Source organism: Astatotilapia calliptera, chromosome 14 (genome assembly GCF_900246225.1).
Source record: "Astatotilapia calliptera chromosome 14, fAstCal1.2, whole genome shotgun sequence".
Taxonomy (NCBI): Eukaryota; Metazoa; Chordata; class Actinopteri; order Cichliformes; family Cichlidae; genus Astatotilapia; species Astatotilapia calliptera.
In genome coordinates, this window is record NC_039315.1 from 7910086 (window position 1) to 7931582 (window position 21497).

At 38.0% G+C, this 21497-nt stretch overlaps 1 protein-coding gene across 1 annotated transcript in view; it reads right to left on the reverse strand.

Annotated features, from left to right (window-relative positions):
• Window positions 1-384: 384 nt before the first annotated feature.
• Window positions 385-21497, reverse strand: part of gbe1b (glucan (1,4-alpha-), branching enzyme 1b) — a 102705-nt gene continuing 81592 nt past the window's right edge. Inside the window, exons 15-16 of the mRNA XM_026193026.1 lie at window positions 12830-12947; window positions 385-2407 (exon numbers count right to left, since the gene is read on the reverse strand). Coding sequence (XP_026048811.1) covers window positions 2345-2407; window positions 12830-12947 — 181 coding nt within the window. The 3' untranslated portion in view covers window positions 385-2344. The remainder of the gene's footprint in view (window positions 2408-12829; window positions 12948-21497) is intronic.

The window sequence follows — 21497 nt, forward strand, 5'->3', positions numbered from 1 at the left end:
AATTTGTGGGAGGTACTAGTCATTTTGGGACTTGACTTACCTTCAAATTATGTCCAAATTCAAAGCAGTATTACAATTTAAAAATGAAAAGAAATGTGTCTGGAAGCTACAATAATTCCATTTTAAATTGATTTAGGTGGAAGACTAAGAAAAATTATTAAGTATGGGCAGTTTTGTACATAATTAGTAGATCAACTTTTAACATTTTAAAATTACATTTAATATCACGATGACCTCCCACACTACCAAGACCAAACTGCACATTTGTTGCATCAGGTTACAAAGTACCATTACAACATACTGCTGTGGAATCCTCCACATTTCCCCAACTGCGCAATAGGACAGTATCAGTAGTCAGAGAGCAAATTCAGTTCATTCACATTCTCGTGGTTTGACAGGGACTGATTTATTATCATTAGCAATAATGAAAGAAATATGCTGAAATTGTTACAGTATATCAGACATCAATTTTACTTTTGAGAACAACTGCAGACAATTCATTTTGGCAGTGCTAAAATGACAATGACATTGGGTCAGATGAGGGATGATTATACCCTCCAATTTAGTCTCACAACCTCGTTGTCTAGAATATATGCAGAGTGATCGTCTCTGTGCTCCTTGAAAGAGAGAAAAGGCCTTTTTGAACGCATTTGCTTTTAGACAAAAAAGAAATGACATGTTCATGACACTTTTGGCTGCACACAGACGGGTGGTCCTGAAAATTAATGTGTTTTTTTTTTCTCCTCCAGCTGCACGGGACACAGATCAAAACCTGCCATAAGCTACAATAGGTGGTTAAATGACTCCGAATCTGAAATAATGCTCTAGAGGATGGCACAACCTCGGAGCTTTATCTGAGATGCACATAGCAACCTCGTTTCCCTTTTTACTCGTGCTGATTCGATAAAACATTTAGAAAGTGCTTCAAATGGTGATGATATGCCAACTTTCAGGAGGATGAAAAACAAGACAACGTAAAGACTCGAAGCAGACCAAATATCACTCATTTGTAAAACGCATTATGACATTTTGCAAATGTCACCTATTATGACGGTAGGATGTTTTAGCTAATTAATAACCTCCTCACATAGGTACTGTGATGGATTCTATAACACAGAATGAGGACTGTGGCTGCTCTTTGAAATGTTCAATCATCAACTGTGTTGAGACTAAAGTCACAAAAGTCACTGCTAATTGGAGGAGGCACGTGTGGCGCTCTGCATGAATTTAGGCCGTTTCGGTGTTTTTTTGGAATATTCCCAGAGGAATCCCTAATGAACACGGTGCACATAAATCATATCCTAGTAGTCAAGTGTGTTAGTCATCCTTGTCTTTTCTAACACAAAAGGACACACTGGTCTTCAGTAGTTTAGTTCTTCTTGTCGATTGTAGCACAGTGTAACATACAATTCATAAACTACTCTAATGCGATCTAGTGTGGGAGAAAACTATGCAATACTTTACACAAAGTGGGTAAAAACGGCCTAATTCAGCCAAATGTTGCTTGTGTATTATGCAACACACTGTGAACACTCCAAATTAAGTGATTTTATCAGTGCTTTAGCTGCAAATTACCGGCTTAATAACTGAACCATAAATAACCACTTAAATGCTCCCAGTAGCTGCATAAATTCAAACATTACAACACAACTGTTTTAGATACTCATTAAAAAGTACAGTAATTCAAATCAGTTTAATGCTTTGTGCAAATTACAATACATTTTACACCTATAATGTCCCGCAATGCAAATTAACAAAGACACATCACCAGTGATTAAACAGCCTACCTGAATATTTTGATTTTAAATGCTAGTAATACTGTAGTGCTTGCCATCTCTGTGAAACTACAATGTTATTTATATTTAAATACAAAATAATAAACCTTGTATGCTGTATTTAAACATGCCTAACATTCCTGAGCTTGTATTATCTTTGAATAAATGAATGCTGGTTTTATGGTACCACTTTCCTCTGCCACAGTTGCCGGTCATGTATTTCAGATGTCATGCCAAATGCAGGAGTACCTATAAATGGCTGCTGGCTAGTGGTGGATGGACTCGGCAGGGTTTGGAGTTTTAGCATCTAGCTGCTGGTTAGGTTGGACACTTCCCAAATGGACCAATCTGTGGTAAATGGGGTTACACAGCGTCTTAGGTTGCAGATGGTATTTGAAAGCACATAGCTCGGCAATGCTTTTTCCCCCCATTTAGAAAAAAGGCTCGAACACAAAAAAAGTAGGTTTGGGTGGTGTACAAGGTTGACATTAAGATGAAGGTGATTGTTAACACTCAGTCAGAGTTTGGAATCCATTCTCAATCCCGATCTCTGTGGAGACAATCATCCTCTAATAACAGTAATCTATCTCCTCGTTGGCCAAGACAATAGCTGTTCTGCAGGGGATGTAGACCTGAGAGAGAAAGAGAGACACAGTGGCAGGGGAGAAAGTGGGGAGAAAAGTGAGATGACAATTGAAGATTAATGATGTTAACAAGGTGTCTCAGTCATCCAGGTCACAGTATTCATGCGTGTTTGAAAGAAGGCAGCTGGACTTCTTTAGGTTCATGAAGACATTTTGCCTCTATCCAAGAGGCTTCTCTAGTTCTAAAACAAATGCCCTGAGGGTTGTTGACCCGCTATTAATTATGTGAGTCAACACATGAGCACAAGAATGGACTATTCCCATGTGGGGACTCACACAATCACCTCCAAGGGGACAACCGCTACTAGGGGTTAAATATCTGGCACTCTGTCAGTTGTTTAAATGGTTAACGGACTGATTCTTATATGGCGTTTCTACTCTACTTGAGCACTCAAAACAATTTATACAACATGTTATTCGCTCATTTACACAAGCCTTTTTTGCTTTCTAACACCATTGCATGCATCAGGAATAACTCTGGGTTCAGTATCTTGGGATCGATCCACCACGGGATGGGCTCAGTGTTTAAGAACTAAAGAAGCTTTTTGCATGAGAGGCGAAACAACTTCACAAATTTAAGTCCTTTTGCCTTTTTTTCAAGCACTACAAAGACTACATTGATATAACTGATATAAGATCATCAATTTTGAAGATTAATGAGTGTTAAGTTTTATCCTTTTCAGGAGGGAGAAATCATGACTAGACATGGTCACCTCTCAAAATCAAGGATGACATAATGGCTAAAAAAAGACGAGTAGGATAGAGAAAGAAAAAAAAGAAATGCAAGGAGGATAACATGCAATTTTAAAATGATATATAAGGGAAAAGGTGGTCTAAGACTACTCGGAGGATAATATCTTTTAAGAATATTTAAAGTGTGACAGAATTGCAACTGCACAAAGACCTCTGGGTGGCAGTGGTGTCAGCATATCTGCAATGAGGAGAGGTGTCTTCAACTTCTTAAACATATCTCCATGAAGTGGTGGACTTCATCTGTCTAAAAACATATAATTAAATTTGCAATCTATTCAAAGCATGTTCAGTGAACTGAACAATCTGCAAATGAGTAAACTTGCCAGAAGTGGAGGCACGCTGCTAGTTTTAATTTCTGAACTCTCTCATCAATGCAGTAGCTGTGAGTTTCATCATCATCTCTAAACACTGGACTGTGAATCAATTGGAAATGTTTGATTCTGTAAAGATATAATGTAATTTCAAAAGAATCTTTGAGTTCATTGGGGTAAAGAAGAAACAAGTCAGGGAAAAACAACAAACAGAAAAAAACGTGGCATGTCACATTCCTTATGTATATACATACACATATATAGTTCAAAAAGTAGCTAATAAAGTGTTTGATCAATCCTTTTGATACTCACAGCGTCATTTGGCAGCAGGAAGCTGCTGTGTACCATTAGTCATTTCAGATTTATGCCAAAGGAAAAGCCAAGCGGGCATAAATGATGCTATATTTCCCAACAGAAAACGAAAAAAGCCAGCAGAGCTGTAAACAATTCAATCACTCCCTGAACTCTTCAAGTCGCCCCTCAGCATCAGTGGATCTAAGCTTACTGTGGATGTGCTTCTCTGGCAACAGTTTGTCACCGAGGGAGTCATACAGCCCGGCGCTGAAACACTGACACAGACATTGGTGACTAATTAAACAGTCACAGTGGGAGAGTCTCCATATAGAAGCACCGCGGAGAGAAGGAAAGGCAGAATGAATCGCTGCACCTGTTTAGACAAAAGCTACCACTGCGTCTAACCTGGAATATGTCAACAGCTTTTATTTCCACCAAACAGACAGAAATAGTGACAAATTATAAATTAATCTGTGAAAAAAGGACCAGCAGATACGCTCAAGTGTTGGCACAGCAATTAGTGGAAGACATTCTAATTAACATATTACTCCTTGCAACGTTAGGCACATACATACTTGACATACTGTTTTGAACCCATCCACTAACACTGAGAGACTAGATTGTGAAAAATAATTCCCTTTACAGTATATATACACAGCTCCTGACTTATTCATTTATATCTATATTTCTATCTCATCAAACACAGGGCCAGCTGAACTAAACTACTAGGTACAAAATGAGGTGAAACCCTGTCCATGGAAGCAGAACCTTTTTTTTTTAAGGACAAAATCAAGTTTGCGTTATTAGACGTTATAGCATTTGCCAATCAAGGTAATTTGGTTATTAATAAAACTAGTTGTGAAAAAACACAATTTAATAACAGTGAGATAAAACAAACAAATTAGAATTTGTGAAAAAGGAAAACTTATCAAGTACTCACGTAATTAGCTAAAACATTGTGGAAATTACTGGAAACATATTTAGTCGTTGTCAGTGTGATCAAATTTGTTACCACAACCAGTGTGATTAGGCTTTGGTTTGTGTCTGAGTGACCTTCAACATGTGTTGTCTTTGTATTGGTACACATTTAAACCTCTGAATAATACACCATAATAAATTTCCTCCATATTAAAATAATTAGGAAAACTACAACTAAGACCAAAACTGATAAAAACTAAACATGAAATATTTTCAAACAATAACCAGAATGTCTGTGAATGTCACTGTTTGTTTGTATTACACAAACAAATGAGAATTAAAATCCACTATGAATTTAAATAGGATCGCCAACGGTCATATCCAATACAAATTAATCTCATTCACCATCAATTGAAAGCTTTTTCAGGAGTATTATCATTGCATGGTCAGTATTATCCATGGACATAAAAAGCATGAAAATATGTGAACCCATGACAAGTGGCCATAAAAATGACAAATCTGACCTTGACCATGAGCACAATTTAGGTGAAGATCCATTAGATGTGTAAGTTTCAATAAAACTTCCGCACAATGAGGAGGAGTATCGATTCTTGTGAATTGTGGATGGATGCCTCACCGTGGCATGAGCTCATCGTTCTTTGCTGGATGAGCTAAAAATGGTCCTAAATGAGCAAATCCACTCAGGAAATTAGCTGAAACTCAACTGAACTCAACTGCAATGAAAAGAAAAACTTAAAATCACGTAAAAATAAAAACTAATAACGACACATGCAATATTTCCGCAAGTTGCAGATCATTGCAGCAATGTATAGGAAATGCCAATATGACCACGTGTGCAACACACATCTTAGAATCACAACCACAAAGTCGCTGCTGTAGCCAGCAGTTGTTGCCAGATCAGGTAATGGTTACTGTAATGCAATAACTAATTTGATAATTTATTGTAGGTATTAACAATAGGGGTTAAAAACAAAATGTGATGAAAAGGACAAAGTGGTACACAATAGGACACAATACAAAATATTGTATTAGTAGGAAGAACAGCTTAGCCGTTTGTCCTTTCTTGACTTCTTCTGTATCGCCTCACACCAAGCTCACATATGAGAATTTGGATTTTATACTCCCTTGCAGAACTGAATGCAGCCTTTTGGGCTAATACTAAATCTGATCAATGTTCAAACACACCGATAAAGGATTCATGAGCTGCTTCGCAGGAACATATCATCCACCCTGTCTCCAGACCCCAGCACCTAGGCTAGAGCACTGCCTGACTATAGGCTCTCTGTGCACTTTAACTCTCCAGACATGTCTCTGTTTGGCTCACTTTACTCACTTAACAAGTATCAGCTCCCTGTAAACACTTGTGTACATGTTGGTTGTACTTCAGGCAAAGACTAAGGATCTGACAGGATAACAAAACAAACCTGACTTGGATGGTTAATTGAAACTACGACCTAAAGAACTATACCTGATTCGTTTTCAGCTGAGACACGATTTTGCAGGCCATTATTTTCAAAAGAATATTTTCAGCCGAGCCTCACAGTAAGCAGCATCATTTCTGAAAGACTGTTGTATTGATTTTTAGTACTTCAAAGATAATCACTTTAAAAAAAAAGAATATTGCTGCTCATAATTAAATATAATCCTTTTGATCATAGAGCTTACATTCCTAAAATTTCCAGTAACAAAAAGCCTCTGTTAAAAAAAGAAAAAACAAAACAAAGGCTCTCTCTGGTTTTTTGTGCTTTTGTATTATTTTATAATATTAGAATTTCCAAAACAATTGCAACCTGAAAGGCTCTAATTATTAGATTAAAAAAATGCCAGGTGTCTCCTGGATGTGAGATTTAAATCTCAATGAGATTTTTACCTGGGCAAACAAAGGATTAATAATAATAACAATAAAAATAAATGACACACGTCGGATAATCTCTAGAACCTTTACCTGAAATATCAAAAAGCAGGCCAAACTATTTGCTTGAAACAATCTTTGAATGAATTGTCCACCACACACTCACTGGACTCACTGGCCACTTAGTTAATTTTGAGAAGCATCACACAGTTGCTGCACCTCTATTACAGTATGTGAAGCTCTTGTTTCGCCAAATACCAAAGATGCTCTATTGGATTGAGATCTGGTGACTTTGCCATTTGAGTACAATGAACTGATTTTCACATTCAAGAAACCAGTTTAAACCAGTCGTAAAGTAATGGACATGATCAGCAACAACACTTAAGTAGGCTGGAGTGTTTAAACGGTGCTTAGTTGGTACTAGTGGATGCAAACGGTGCTAAAATGTGAAAAGTGGGCCCGATTATGCGAACTACTGTTTCCTTCTTATCAGCCTGACAGACCATTCTTTTCTGACCCCTGACATCCACAAGGCATTTGCACCCAGAGAACTGCTGCTTACTGGATATTTTCTGTTTTCAAGCCATTCTCTGTAAACCCTGGAGATGATTGTGTGGTAGATCAGCAGTTTCTGAAATACTCAAACCAGCACGTCAGGCACCAACAACCATGTCACACTCAAAGTTACTTACAATACCTTTCTGAACCTCAGCAGGCCACAATAAACGTGTCTACATGCCTAAATCCACCGAGTTACTGCCATGTGATTGGCTGATTAGATAAGCTGCCAGTGATACTTAGGGTTAAGGTTTTTATACACAGGGCTGTGAGTAAAGATGGCTGAAATTCCTCCAGAGTTCATGTAATATGTTCGAGTCTGGTCTCAAAGTACATATTCAATGGTACAGTTCAGAAAAATATACTGACCAAAGTGTACTAGTGTGAGCTTGTCTTTTAAAGTTTATATACATGTAAAAGTGTTAAGTGGGTCCCCTTATGTCATGTCACAGTTTTTGTCTGTTAGTTCACACTTCATGCTCATCAGCATCAGGTGTTAGATCTCACTGATGGAAATGTACATCTTTTGATCATTTGCCACAAGCTCGCTATTTTCTCTTACTTTCTTTTTCATTTCAGCTTAATTTCTTTTTTTGAAGCTGTCAAAGAAGACATCCCCTTTGAAGCACATGAAGTTTATCAAAAGGTTCTGATGCAGCTAATTATTCACCAGCCTTTCTTAGCATTACATATTTGACATTATAACACTCAAACAAAACTATATGTGTGACACGTACCCAAAGGGGGCCACCTAAAATAAGCTTCCTCTCTCTGAGACATTTTATTCTGTGACTATTTAAAATTTGTCTCGCTAAATGAATAAACTCTAAATGTTGAACAGCAGTAGTTCTTGATGTATGCAATTCCCATAAAAAGCCTGCCGAGGATACCGGGGTGTCAATTTTTTTTTTTAAATCCACATAAGGAGAACAAAGCATTTTTTAAAATCATTTTTTATTCAGCTTCATGGCAAGCTGTTCTAACATTCACTCTTTTCACATAGTGGATAAAATTAAATACAGCTGAATACAAACACACACACACACACACACGCGGGTGCACACACAACATTAAAGATGTCCCACATGTGAAACAAAGAAGTACTTTAATATTCAGTGATAAATATGTGCCATTTAAATATGCACAGTTTAAACATACAGTACTGTGGAAAGGTTTTAAGAGCTTGTGAAAGAAAATCTTGTTACATGATGGTGCTTTTAAAATGTAAAAACGCTATGGATAGTATTTGTTTATCATCTAAACTCATCTATACTCATGCAAGATGTATGGTATTGTATGGTATAGGACAAGTAAGTCCTAAATAGAGATGGATGTAGGTGCCATGTCTTTTCATGAGTTGAGATCAGAGCTGTGCTGTGGGTCATGCCGTTGCAGGGTACCGTCTTTTCTCTAAAAGTAGCTTTTTATGATTCTGTCTGACATTATTGTGATGCTGCCAAATTCTGTCTGCAGAATGAATTTAGAGTCAGTAAGAGACTTCTTTCACAGTATTGCTTGTTGCACAAAATTTTTGGTTTGCAAAAAGCCAAAAGGCTTCACTGTTTCCTTGAGGGACTGCTCCTTTAGCGCACTTTCTAGCCTTTTGGTGGACAAAGCAAATTTATTTGTTTCCACATCAGAGGAATATCCTCTTGGAAACAATTCTCCTATAAAGACTGGGTCTGATCCTGACTGTACATGGGTGGAGTAGACTCGGTCTTCTGCCAGTTGTGAGGTGATGGCAATCTTACACAGTTTTGAAAGAAATGCACTTAACATGGCTAATGGTTCTGGTCGCCGTCCTTGCCTGTTTCTTTGTGCCTAAGCAGAAGAGATTGGAAAGCACATCTAGAAATGGCTTATCTCCTATTACCTTTCAGTAAAGCTCTCCCTAAAAATGTTTGTTTGCATGCATGGTCTTTTTTTTTTTTTCCACTTAATGAGTTTGGTTCAACATGTGTATATAACTATATCACTTGCAAATATAGTATATGATGAAAATGCAAAAGGGGTCACTTTTGTAAGTAATTCAATAATTCAGACAAGACTGAAAGCGCTAAAAAGATGCTGGATGACAAGTGTCCAGGAGCAGATTTGTAAACACAGGGTATTACAGCCACATGGTACTTGTCACAGCCTAACATGTTACCAGGATGCAAAAGACTCTGCTAGCTTAATCCAATTATGTGCATTCTCAGTCTGAGGTGTGATGCGTTCTTGGAGGATATGAGAGTTTATTATCACACTGTAACGAGGAAGCTGGAGAACTGACAGACCCATTAAAAAGACAGGAGAAAAGAAGTTTGTGCAGACTTTGAAAGCAAAAGTTGTTAAATAAAACATGGATGGTGTGGGCACCTCTCGCAGCCCCCGCAGAGGCTCTTGTCTGATTATTCTTGTCATAACCAGGTAGGTGTGAGGAGGAGGAGGAGGAGAAAAGCATCTTTATGCAAGACTACAGTCTCGCTGTGCAATCTCCACGAAGAAGCCTATAAAGCATATACAGTATGTACAGAAGGGTCCCCGCTTGCCTTCTTCCTCCCTCTCTGTCGGCTCCATTCCTCTCACTTCCTGTCGTTCCCCATTAATCTATGATGGTGCCAAAATTAGCAGATGACTTGTTAACTAAACTTCACATTTTGGCCAAGAGGGATGTGGGTGAAGCAGCAGTGTTTGAATTAATAAGAGTTAGGAAAGATTTAAGAGATTGTGGAATTTGCGTCCTTAACTGATGAAACCTAAGTTAATACGACGGAGGATCAGTGTCTGCATGAAAGAAGAAGAGGCTTTTAAACTGGGGTCGACAGAATCTTAAATAAAGCTGAATTGATGCTCTTAATAGCAGTGTGAGCTTTGCCAAACACATTTTTGATGCATTAAAGTGCGCCGTCCAACTCTTAATATCGAGTAATATCCTCTATCCATTAACTGCAACACTTTCAGTATTGATCTGAAGAAGTTCAAGTTGAGTTCAGATACACAAACACCTCATCAGGTGCTACGTCAACTCTGGTACCAAGTGAAACGACTTAAGTACCGCCTCAAAACGTTTAATCCAATAAACACACTGAAAAACAAAAACAGGAGATGATGACTCCGCAGACCACCTCAGAGACATCACTGTCCTTGTGCATTAATTGAAATCATTAACATAAGATGTAGCATGCAATCCATCTGCGCTGATCCTCACTAATTCATTCCTGACTTTATTAATAAACATCTTATTGGCTTTCAGCATTTTAATAAAAAAATAAATAAACTGGGAAAAAAGGGGGGACGTAAACAAGAGGAAGATCCTCAAGCACTCTGCTTAAAATGCATATCAGTGTTTCTTTCTATATTTCAAGGACAGACTTATTTCATGGTATTAGCCTTAAGCAGTCCTCCTGATGGAAGCCCAGTGCTTCATTCTCCCAGATATTTTTCTCCCCTCCATGATGCCATGCAAGCTTAAGCGGTGTGCACATGAAAAGGTAAGTTCTAGCGCCATGAATAATGCACATTGTTTGCTGTGAAATGTGAAAGGAGCTGTAGATATCAGATTCACATAACGTTCAATGACTCCAGGATAACTGCCAGCATGAGCGGAGTGAACGCATAGAAGCCAAATATGATATACACAAAACAAAATGTAGCACTGTGGAGGCCACAAACAATGGGAGCTCGCCCCTGGTAGAGGCACAGTTTTTTTTTAATGTTGTAATATATTTTCTTGATATTGTATTAAATATTGTATTAAAAAATAATAATCCTAATGAACCAGATACTAAATTATACTGCTGTTGTTAAGCTGAGAGTCCCAGACCAGGGAGACCATGGCTTTTTGCCAGAACAAGCAGCCCTCTTTCATCCCAGCACACTTAAACCTCATTAGAAAGGCTTCGAAAGATCCTCTCACTACAAAACCCATTTCAGGCTAATTAAAATGATTTGTGAAATTAAACATAAAACATAAAAGGACCAAACATGAACACACAGACAGCTTTTTCAACACGTTTTGTGAGCAATTAACAAAATGTGATGAATGTGGAAAAAAAAGAAACGCAACTGACAGAGAACCAAAAAACAACCAACAATGCGGGTAATTTATATCACTTTATAGTTTTACAGTTCTTTTGTTTTTTTTAAAAAACCCTAATGATAACTTTTATGTTATAAACTATTGCAAACACTCAAAAGCAATTTTACCGCAATGACCATTCTAGGAGTAGCTGACATTTGACATTCTGGAGCTGTCAATGTCCCAGTGCATACACCCCTTCAGAAGATGAAGAAAGCTCGTGCCATTAACACCTTAGTTTTTATATCAAACCTTAATTATAAAAGGATCCAAGATGAATTCAATGTATTTGAAAGCTGGTATGAAACCCCAATCTCCCCCCGAAAAAAGCAAAAGGAAAAAAAAACCCAAAACACATTCATTCAACTTAGTTTTGATTTATGCATTTCACCTCTGCCCCACCTGCAGTGGCTACAGTGGGGCCAGTGTGTGAACGTGGTGATAAAACTGTGTTCTATGGATATCAGAAATCTTCCTGAGCCCATGCACTGACTTCCATAACACAACTGAGTCCACTTTCGAGAGGGCCGAAACATCTCAAACATTCAGTGCAGGTTTTCAGCATTGTCCCTTAAATACAGAGATGTCTCTGGATCTTTTAATAACTAGAACACACCCATGCTCCAGTATTGTGTGGCATGTTCATGATGACAAAAACTGATATACTTAATCACATTACAAAAAAAAAAAAAAAAATGTAATTATGTAAGGGCTAGTAAATAGTTTATATGGTCAAAATTTTAACACCATTTTAACCTGTTGCTAGGTTGGTGTGAGGCAACACCCAACGCCCACTGCTGATGTCAGAACACCTGATAAAGATAAAAACCTTTATGGGCCTAACACGTACCTGTGTGCCAAGTTTAGTTGCTCAACTCATGACTGTGTCAGAGTTGAGAAACACAAAGACAGAGATTTTGTGTATTATAGTAAGATATAAAAGAGAGGAGATAAAGAAATTCAGGAGGTGAAGTCTTTCTGCCCAAATATCACCCCACCCCCTTCTTTATTTAACGTGCTTACACTATTGACTTTCACATATAGAGCTTAAATGATCAGCACATTCTTCTCTTTCCCACATTTCACATAGAGTCCCAATTTTAACAAAATTGCACTTTTGTAATATTTGTTATACTTTTCTAATAAAAGGAACTATGACAAGTGACTTTGTATTGCTACAGGCTAAATTAATTTGGTAACAACAAGAAGAAAGAAAAATGTTTGTCAAAAGTTTTAATCCTTCATTTCTATTTGTAGAGCTCTCTTATCACCACCCACTACTCCTTTTGATGTTTTGCAGCTGTGGGCAACTTCTCCATTAGCCTACATATGTGCACTGCATTGTGGGACAATGGTGTCCATCAACAGCACACTCAACAGTGATTTAGTATGCACGCTGACATTTTTGAGCAATGCTTAATTTTGTCGCTTTTTCAGCACGGACAACCTCAAAAGCATGTTAATAGTATGCTGAATGGGATGGTGATACAGCATAGGTTATTTGAAAAGTGGTGTAGAGAGTGGACTCTAAAATACAACAGCCCTGGATTTTCAATTGTAGAATACTTTACATTTAAATATAATGACATTCAACAAAAGATAACCTTTTATAAGTCACAGAATGTGATGCCGTAGGTATTTACCTGGATGGAGTTAGAGCGGCCATTAAAGGGCTCGGGCTGTGTGAAGAACTCCGTGTTGTGGTCCAGCCGTCCGTGACCTCCATACTGAGCCGCATCTGAATCCAGCTTGATTTTGTATCTGGCAAAGATTGAGGTTAAGGCGCAATAGCAGTGGGGAAACTAGCTTATGAGATTGAAGACCTAAGAAGTGCAGAAGGAGTTTTAGCACTAGTGCTTTTGGTGTGCAGATTTGGTTTAGCAGTGCTCAGCTGGTTTATACTCATTGAAATCCTCACATCCATCAGCATTCATCTCCTCCTCGCGGCACAGCACAGCGACAGTGCGGAGCCCAAATACACGAGGAGAACGCTGCCTGAAATTAACATAAATAGAGAAGCGATTCAGCCATGGCTCAACCATCCAGCCTGACAGTCGAATTTATCTAATGCACTGCATAAATAATGAATTGAATCAGAAAAAGTGATCCAAATGAGTGACAACAGATACACATGACAAATCATAAAAAATACTCTCTCCTCCTCTAGGAGTTGTTCACATTTTGTTGTTTTACAACTTGACAAGAGACTAGGACTGATTTAAGTCAAGTACTCAGCAAATCACTGCAGACTCATTGAAATATATCTAAATAACACTGAGTTAGCCAAGTTGTTGAGCTCCCTCAAGTTGGTATTTAGCAGATGTACAAGAGGCTACTTGTCTAAATTTGCTACTAACAAATACTGTACTGAACATTGCAACCAGTTCTGTTTTTTAGTATACAAACACTGTATGTGGAAGATAAACTTTATCTTTTATTCTTTTGTATACTGACATTAAGTCTTTATCAGGTGAGGAATCAGAGAGGGTGAAGAGATGTTGTGTTTTACTGCACTAAGACAGCAAAGTAAACCTCAGATTTCCTTAAAGAAATATGTCTGTGAAGGTTCTCAGTCATTCAGGTCATCGTAGTCAAAGGAGCTTGCAAAGAAAAGCGTCTGGACTTCTTTAAGTTGCTTGAATACGTTTCACCTCTCATCCGAGAAGCTTCTTCAGTTCTAAGGTCAAATGGTGGGGAGTCCCAGATTTAAACCTAGTGGGAGTTTCCCCCCACAGAGGGACAAAAGGACCCCCTGATGATCCTCTAATCGCCTGAGCCAAGGTGTGAAAATGGGTGTGGGTCCCAATCAGCCAGGGTTTCGGGTGAGCTCATTGTGAAACTTGGCCCCAACCTTATCATGCAAAATCCTGAGATCAGATGGCCCAGGATGTGAGTGGGCGTTAAGGCGTCTGGATGCCCTTAAAGAAATAGTCAAGAGGAAAGCTGCAGGTAGTGTATGTATGGATTGTTGAAAAGTGAGGATAATCCTTTACCTTCCTTCTGTGCTGTCCTTGTACAAAATGACTCAAAACTTTTCTGGGCTGAATTATTGCAGCTGCTTAAACTTGGTCATCAATAAATCTGCATGCTCTTTAAAACAAAGAAATATGGAAGGATAGTGGATGAAATACAATATGCAAGTCTTTCTATGTGCTCTAGTGAGCATTTCAGTATTTACTTCAGCAGATAGTCACCTTTGTAGAGAATACATGCTACAACATTAAACTGATTACATGCATAATTATGCCCTTCAGCTGAAACAAATGTCAAACTAACGTCTGATGTGATATTAAAATTGTTAAGAGCCAGAATCAATCCTCCATGACTTTTAGAAAACTCCTCTTTTCTTTCTTAAACTACTTGACATGAGCATGTTGTTACTTGACAAAAAAATAAATTTTAAAAAAAAGGACTAAGGATGGGTGTCAGGATCAGTTGCAGGGCTGTTATTAATGTCAGAGAAAATATTTTAATACTTTAAAAGCTAGATTTAAAAAATGAAAGAAAGTGCACTTTGGCAAACATGCATGAACAAAATAAAATATACAATACTTTAGAATTTAGTCCCCCTTAATTCCTATATATTTTGCTTCCAACAAGACAAACTTTCTTGTAAGTTTTTAAAGTGTTCTTGAACACCTTGCACCTGATCATTTTCAGTGGAAAGATATTTTTGTTTGTTGAATTACTTGAACTGATGAATTATTCAAATGGGTACCTAACTAAAGGGATGGGCCACTGTTGTATCTACACATAACAGAAAACTTAAAAAGGGCCAATACTAAATTGTATCTTTAGACACCTTTTCACTTGCAGCTCATTCCTTTTCTCTGAATCTGAATGCCAAAGACAACATAGTTTGACAGGCATAAAATAGCTCTTTTTGCACCAACAAGGTAATTCCTAAAGTGTCACTCGCTGAAAACAGCATACTTGTCCACGTCCTTGAAAAAATAAAGGACATTGGACAAGTAGAGAACAAAAAGAACAAGCAGGCCTACAAAACTGTCTACAGCAGATGAACAGTTTCTAAAAGCCATATCCTTCAGAAATAGGGAAAGAAATCCAGCTAAGGTTTGACACAGGACCTGAGAGATACATCTGGCCTTTTAGTTGATCCATCTACTTTTCACTGAAGTGTCATCAGAAATGGTTTCAATGGAAGGGTGGCTGCTCCAGAAAACATTCTTAAGGGAATAGGGAGGAAGAGGCTAAAGTATGCCAGAAGTGGCAACAGGTCTTAAGTGACAAGTCAAAATTTGTAATTTTTGGTTCAAATCATCATCAGTAGCACAGAAGAGACTGTAAGAGAGGTACAACAGTGAGTATTTACAGCAATCTGTAATCTTGTCAAAGTCTATGTAATTATAAATGCAGGAATGAGTTGGAACCAACATGGAATATCATTTGCAAAGTGTCTGATTGGCAACAGCTACATTTTTTTTAGCATGATAATGATCCTAAATACACTACCAATACAATCATATCAGGATACAAAAACACACAATGGAATACTACAGTCACTGATTGGCCTCCCCGGATCTCTACATTAACCTCCTAAGACCCGAACTCTTCCACGGCATGCATTTTTAATTTCTCTTCGATATTTGGGCATATTGGGGCCCAAGAACGTCAAAACAAAGAATTACCAGATTTTTTTTTTTTTTTTTAGCTTATTTTTGTTTTTAAGAAAAATAAGAGCCACATATGAGGATATTCGTTTAAAATTTTGATAGAACAGTAGCAGTATAATGTCCTCGTAAGTGGATATCAGGCCCTTGTAAATCAAAATTGAGTATTTTGGTCTAAATAACCCAAAATGTGATGTCCACATATGTGGATGCCAGGTTGTGATAGAGAGCTGAACAAAAGACAGGCATCATTAAAAGAATAGCTTTGAAAGTCCTAGAAACCTGTTAAACTATTCCTGAGGACTACTTAAAGAAATTGCGACAAAGCTTGTCTAAGAATATTCAGGCTGCCTTGAGGTGATGGTCCTACCAAATATTGACTTTCATGCTCCACTCAACCCATTTTCAAATCAATTCAGTTGTATTTATACAGTGCCAAATCACAACAATATAATATAATTTATATTGTAAGGTAGACACTACAATCACGCATACAGAGAAAAACCCAACAATCATATGACCCCCTATGAGCAAGCACTTTGGCGACAGTGGGAAGGGAAAACTCCCTTTTAATAGGAAGAACCCTCCGGCAGAACCAGGCTCAGGGAGGGGCGGCCATCTGCCGTGACCGGTTGGGGTGAGAGAAGGAAGACAGGATAAAAAGACACGCTGTGGAAGAGAGCCAGAGATGAATAACAAGTATGATTCAGTGCAGAGAGGTCTATTAACACATAGTGAGTGATTCCTAGCAAAATATGAAATGAGGGGTGACCCAAGATTTTTGCAAAGTACTGTGCTTCTAATTTAAAAACTTCCCAACATGCAAAGGTTAGCCTTACTCTTACCAGCCAGAAATCCTTAGTAGATACCATGTCTACCCTGATTCCCCATGCATAATGTAAACACCTGTAAACATCTGTGCATATTATTGTATATCGCAGGGTTGGTAGCTATAAAGATTGGTACTATAGGGAAGGGAAAAAACAGGACAACGGGATAAACATGTAAACAGCCCCCTAATTGGCTGGCTGAATAATCACCTTATCTACCCGTAGGCGACATTCTTGAGTTTAAGCATGATCCTCAAACGCTGCCTCATTCTGCCCAAGAGCCTGGAAAATTCTGCTTTTGCTGTCTGCTTGTCTGCTTTGATAGTGATGATTAAAAAGAAGCTCTCCTCTGTGCATTGTTTTTGCTCAAGAGAAAGATCCCTTCCTCCACACCTTCTCTGCTCAACTTGCCACTATGGTGATTTATTGACAGAGCAAATTCATTTTGCAATACTAAGCGTTGCAATACCTATCGAAAAAACATAGACATATTCTCTCAGGCATTATAATGCGCCCAGGAAACTAAGATACGTGATGTGAAAGTTTAATCTTTCTAATACAAATAACACCAAAAAACTTCCCAAGTGAGTGAATGTAATAAGGATGTGAACTGTAAATATTCCACTAGCATGTTTCAAAACTGAGTTGGAGTGCAAGCAGCACTGCAGTACTCCTTCCTTTATATACACATACAAAATTACATACACACATACACACACACACAGCACAGTGTGTATGCTGAAAATGCACAGTTAAAGTAATTCACAGTTCCCTGGCAAAGTTCTCTGAAAGGAAGTGAAAACTGGCACAAATTGGTAGTTGGATGCTTTGAGCGATTACATCTTTGTTAGTGGCTACAGATGGCTGCAACAACAGCTTACAGTATTTTAATCAATACAGCCTCTGTGAATAAAGGAGAAGATTAAAGAACACAATCAATTTTGCCCAATGAGCAGAAAGGCAGTCTGAAGCTAGATGATTCGAGTCATTGATGACCTGAAAACAATCTCGCCATGGCTGCGATTGCAGACCAAGCTACCACTTAGTTTCTCCATCAACTCGTCTTTTTTTTTTTCCCAGGCCATATGAAAGTAATAGCACCCTGGCGAGGGTAAACAAGAGCTGAGCAAGCTGCATGTGCACATCTGAAGAATGCGGCATGGCCTTGTAAGCCTTCTAAATAGTGTATCTAGCCTTTTCAGAGTCGATTTTTACCCTGCTTGCTGCTCAGCTGGTGTAAGTTTCATCAGAGTGGAAGAAATTATTCCTTTGTGACCGAAAGTGTTGAGGCAGCTCGAGCCAACTAGCAGCTGAAACCCAATCTGATGCAAAGTAGAAGCTTTAAAGAATATTGCTAAAAAATAAAATAAATAGATAAAAATCATAAATTATGTTTAAATTTGATGACTACGTACTGAAAAAAAAACCCCAAAAAACATGGCGCTTAAAAGTATGTTTAAAGAGTCTCCAACAAAATTTGGTTTTGTACTTTTTTTAATCATTTACTTTCATTCTTAAACTTGGGGATTATCCAACACATTTGTCACACTTTTAATAAAGTGACAAAGATTTATTTTTCATTCTTAAGTTATCATTATATATAAAAGAAATGTCTATTACACATTTGGAAAGAAAATACGCTGTTCCCAAGGGCTTTGAAGCATAGGATTGTTTACAATTTAAAGAAAACATCATTTTTGTACTCAAATATTATTAATCTCCCTTCATATTCTATGGTTCATTTAGAACCATAGAACACAATTATTACCTGAACTAACACTCCGGTCGTGTACTGAACTCTGGGATCACCTTGTAAATTGTACATTTTTAGAGTTTAGTCTTGACAATAAAATACTTTATATACTGAACAGGAAAGTCATTGATTCTGGATGACTGAACTGTCTAACTGGACTTTATGAACATCTTAAATAAGTGTGGTTAACAGACAAGTGCAGTAGGTAGGTGACTTATGTATTCCTGTCAGTGTATCCCATACAGTAAACTGTACCCAAAAAGGTTGCAGCATAAAACCATAGCACGTGTTAAAGAGGTTTAGTGGGATGCAGATGGAATGTAGTTTATTTTCCTTATAGTTGTAAACAATTTATTCAAACTGCTTGGCTTGTTTATAGCCTCTCTTATCACCTGGCTGCTCACATTTCTTGCCTCAGTATACCGTTGATAGTAATCAGTATGTTTCCAGAACTCAAGGATTACCTTATTGAGTACAATGTTATCATAAATATGAGAAATGATGGCCAACACCACGAAAATAAAACCAGAGGATTTTCTTTTCTTTTAATGTCTGAAATAAAGAAGCTCCTCTATCTGTCTACACCATTTGAACATCTTCTGGAATCAGAGATTAAGCCACCAGACTGATGAGGATGTCTGTGGATGATATCCGTTAGAGTTACAACCTAATGGAATACCACACAGCCACATCGCCATTTATCTTAAAGCAGTCTGCAGAGAGCTGCATTAAAAAGAAATAGATGTATAGTTCCTTTTTCAGAAACCTTACCTGGAATATTATAGATAACATCAGAGCATGTTATTTTCGCTCATGCATAGTTAGTCATTTAGTGTCACTACACCTGTAGTTGAATTATCCCAAATGGCATTCCAGGAGCAGCTCAGACAGGAAAGTAAAAATGATGACCTGACACAATTGCAACTGCCTATTGGCACAGTGTAAATCAAAGACCAATCAGCACTGACAGGTACAGCTTTCGTGACGGGATCCAACTGGGATTTCAAATACTCTAACCAGCCAGATAAAGACCACTGCCTGAAGAACGTGTCCACCACAATTCGGAGAGAAAAGAAAAAAAACCTCACTCAAACGGTTTGAGTGGCTGTCGAAAAACCTGACATTGACTGCATTTTAATGGCCAACAATTTTATAGGCGAAGTGCTTCGCTTTACTTTCACTGCAGTTCTTCTGAGAGAGAAACAAAAACACACATCCTAAAGAGAACAATTAGAAAGTTAGTCTAAGAAAAATCTGAAGACGTCTTGCGGTTACAGAGGCTCGGATTTTGATGGATTACTATACTGAAACATGTAATTATTTCACCCAGAGTTACCCAGAACCGGTGATATATTTCAAGAGTACTGCAACTAAGGTAACATAGTGCTTATTTTTGTAACTGACTAATAACATAATTATGGAAGATGCTGGAAAGAATAAGCACCTGAAGATCAATTTAAATGCCACGCAGCCATGCAACATGAGACCGAGGGCCACAGAAGGTCTTTTTTTGCTAGAGAGGAACACCCTCTGATATAATATGGTACTTGCTGTATTGCTAAAGGAAATGACATCCTGTATTGGATCAATTTTCACTAGTGCACAGCATGGTCACCTGCATCTAGCTATTATTTCCAGATACCGCAGTGGAGTAGAGCTCCACTGTGACATCCCTGACCCTCACACAGGTAGAAGAAAGTTTAAGTATATGACGGCTGAGTGTAATGAAAAAGCACTTTTGGACTCTTTGAGCTTGTCTTGTTTACCTCCTCTGCCTCTGAGTGGCACTTTCATCTGTCTTCTAGCCTAATTGGATCCTCTGCACACATTCCCATCGGAGGATCTGCATCTCCTCATACACACGGCACATTTACCTTCCTCACACACACAGCACATTTGCCTTTATGTGTTTACCGCCTCTCTGTATAATGACAGGCAAAGCTTTGCCCTCACATTTATTTGCATTTCCTCTCAACCCACCCAGTGTCTGAGGCCGCTCCTTAAACATCAAAAGAAGCACCAGGAGGAAAAGATGTGGTTGCATCTAAATGAAAATAAACCCTCAAAAACGATGTTGCCGACACTGTGAAGCAAGGCTATTAGTGCTTTGCCCAAGATTCACCCCATCAAGGCAAAGTAAAAACACAAAGCAGAACGTACAATTACTGCACATCAAACACGCTTACAATTAAAGGATGATGTTAAAATATTCGATGTCACTTCTGTTGGTTTTTAATAATTGAATAAACTTGATTAATGTCTTTTCTTACTATTCACATTTAATAATGTGTTCATTAACTCTTACAATCAATTCGATGGCAAAAACGTTATTGCCACTGTGTTATTTATGCTACTAAGACAATGTCACCTAATCATTCCCTGTATGTGACCTTATATAATAAGTACAAATAACATAGCTTGGCAAAATACTGTACAATTCGCATAGAAAACATATTTGATTGCGATAATAGTGTTTTCTATTTATGATGTTCTATTACAGTTTGACAGAGCCTCATTATTTAATTTAGCCAGAGGCAACCACTTATCCATCTAAATAAAATAAAAATGATGTAGAAATAATAAGAATAACTCCTGTTTAATACCAGTCAATCGAATCATTACCATCTGATTGAATTTCTCATGTGTAATCTGCTGCTGGCATACAGAAAAAACCTACCAAACTCTGTCTTGCATTTTGACTCACTATCACATCATTTAAGTCGTAGCTGGAAATGCATCAGAGCTTCATATCCATCCGGGAAGCTGTTGGTGTGAGCTGCAGTGGGCCTCATAAGGGAGTGATGTCCGTTATAATAAATACAAATCTGTCAGCTTCCTGTCCCCGCTCACATTCCTGATCATTAAGCCTGCTGTAATCACAACTGTGGGACTCATTAAATTTCTGACAGCCAATACTGCTAAAGAGAATGCTTTCTGAATCACTGGGCTCTGCTATTACTTCTCTGTAATAGCATAACAACACTACTATAAACAACCAACTCATATTCCCCTCAACAGCAACTGCTAAAATTATATTACAAAAGTCCTAGCTCTAGAGGAAACACTGCCATTAAAACTGTGAGTCTTTACAGGATGC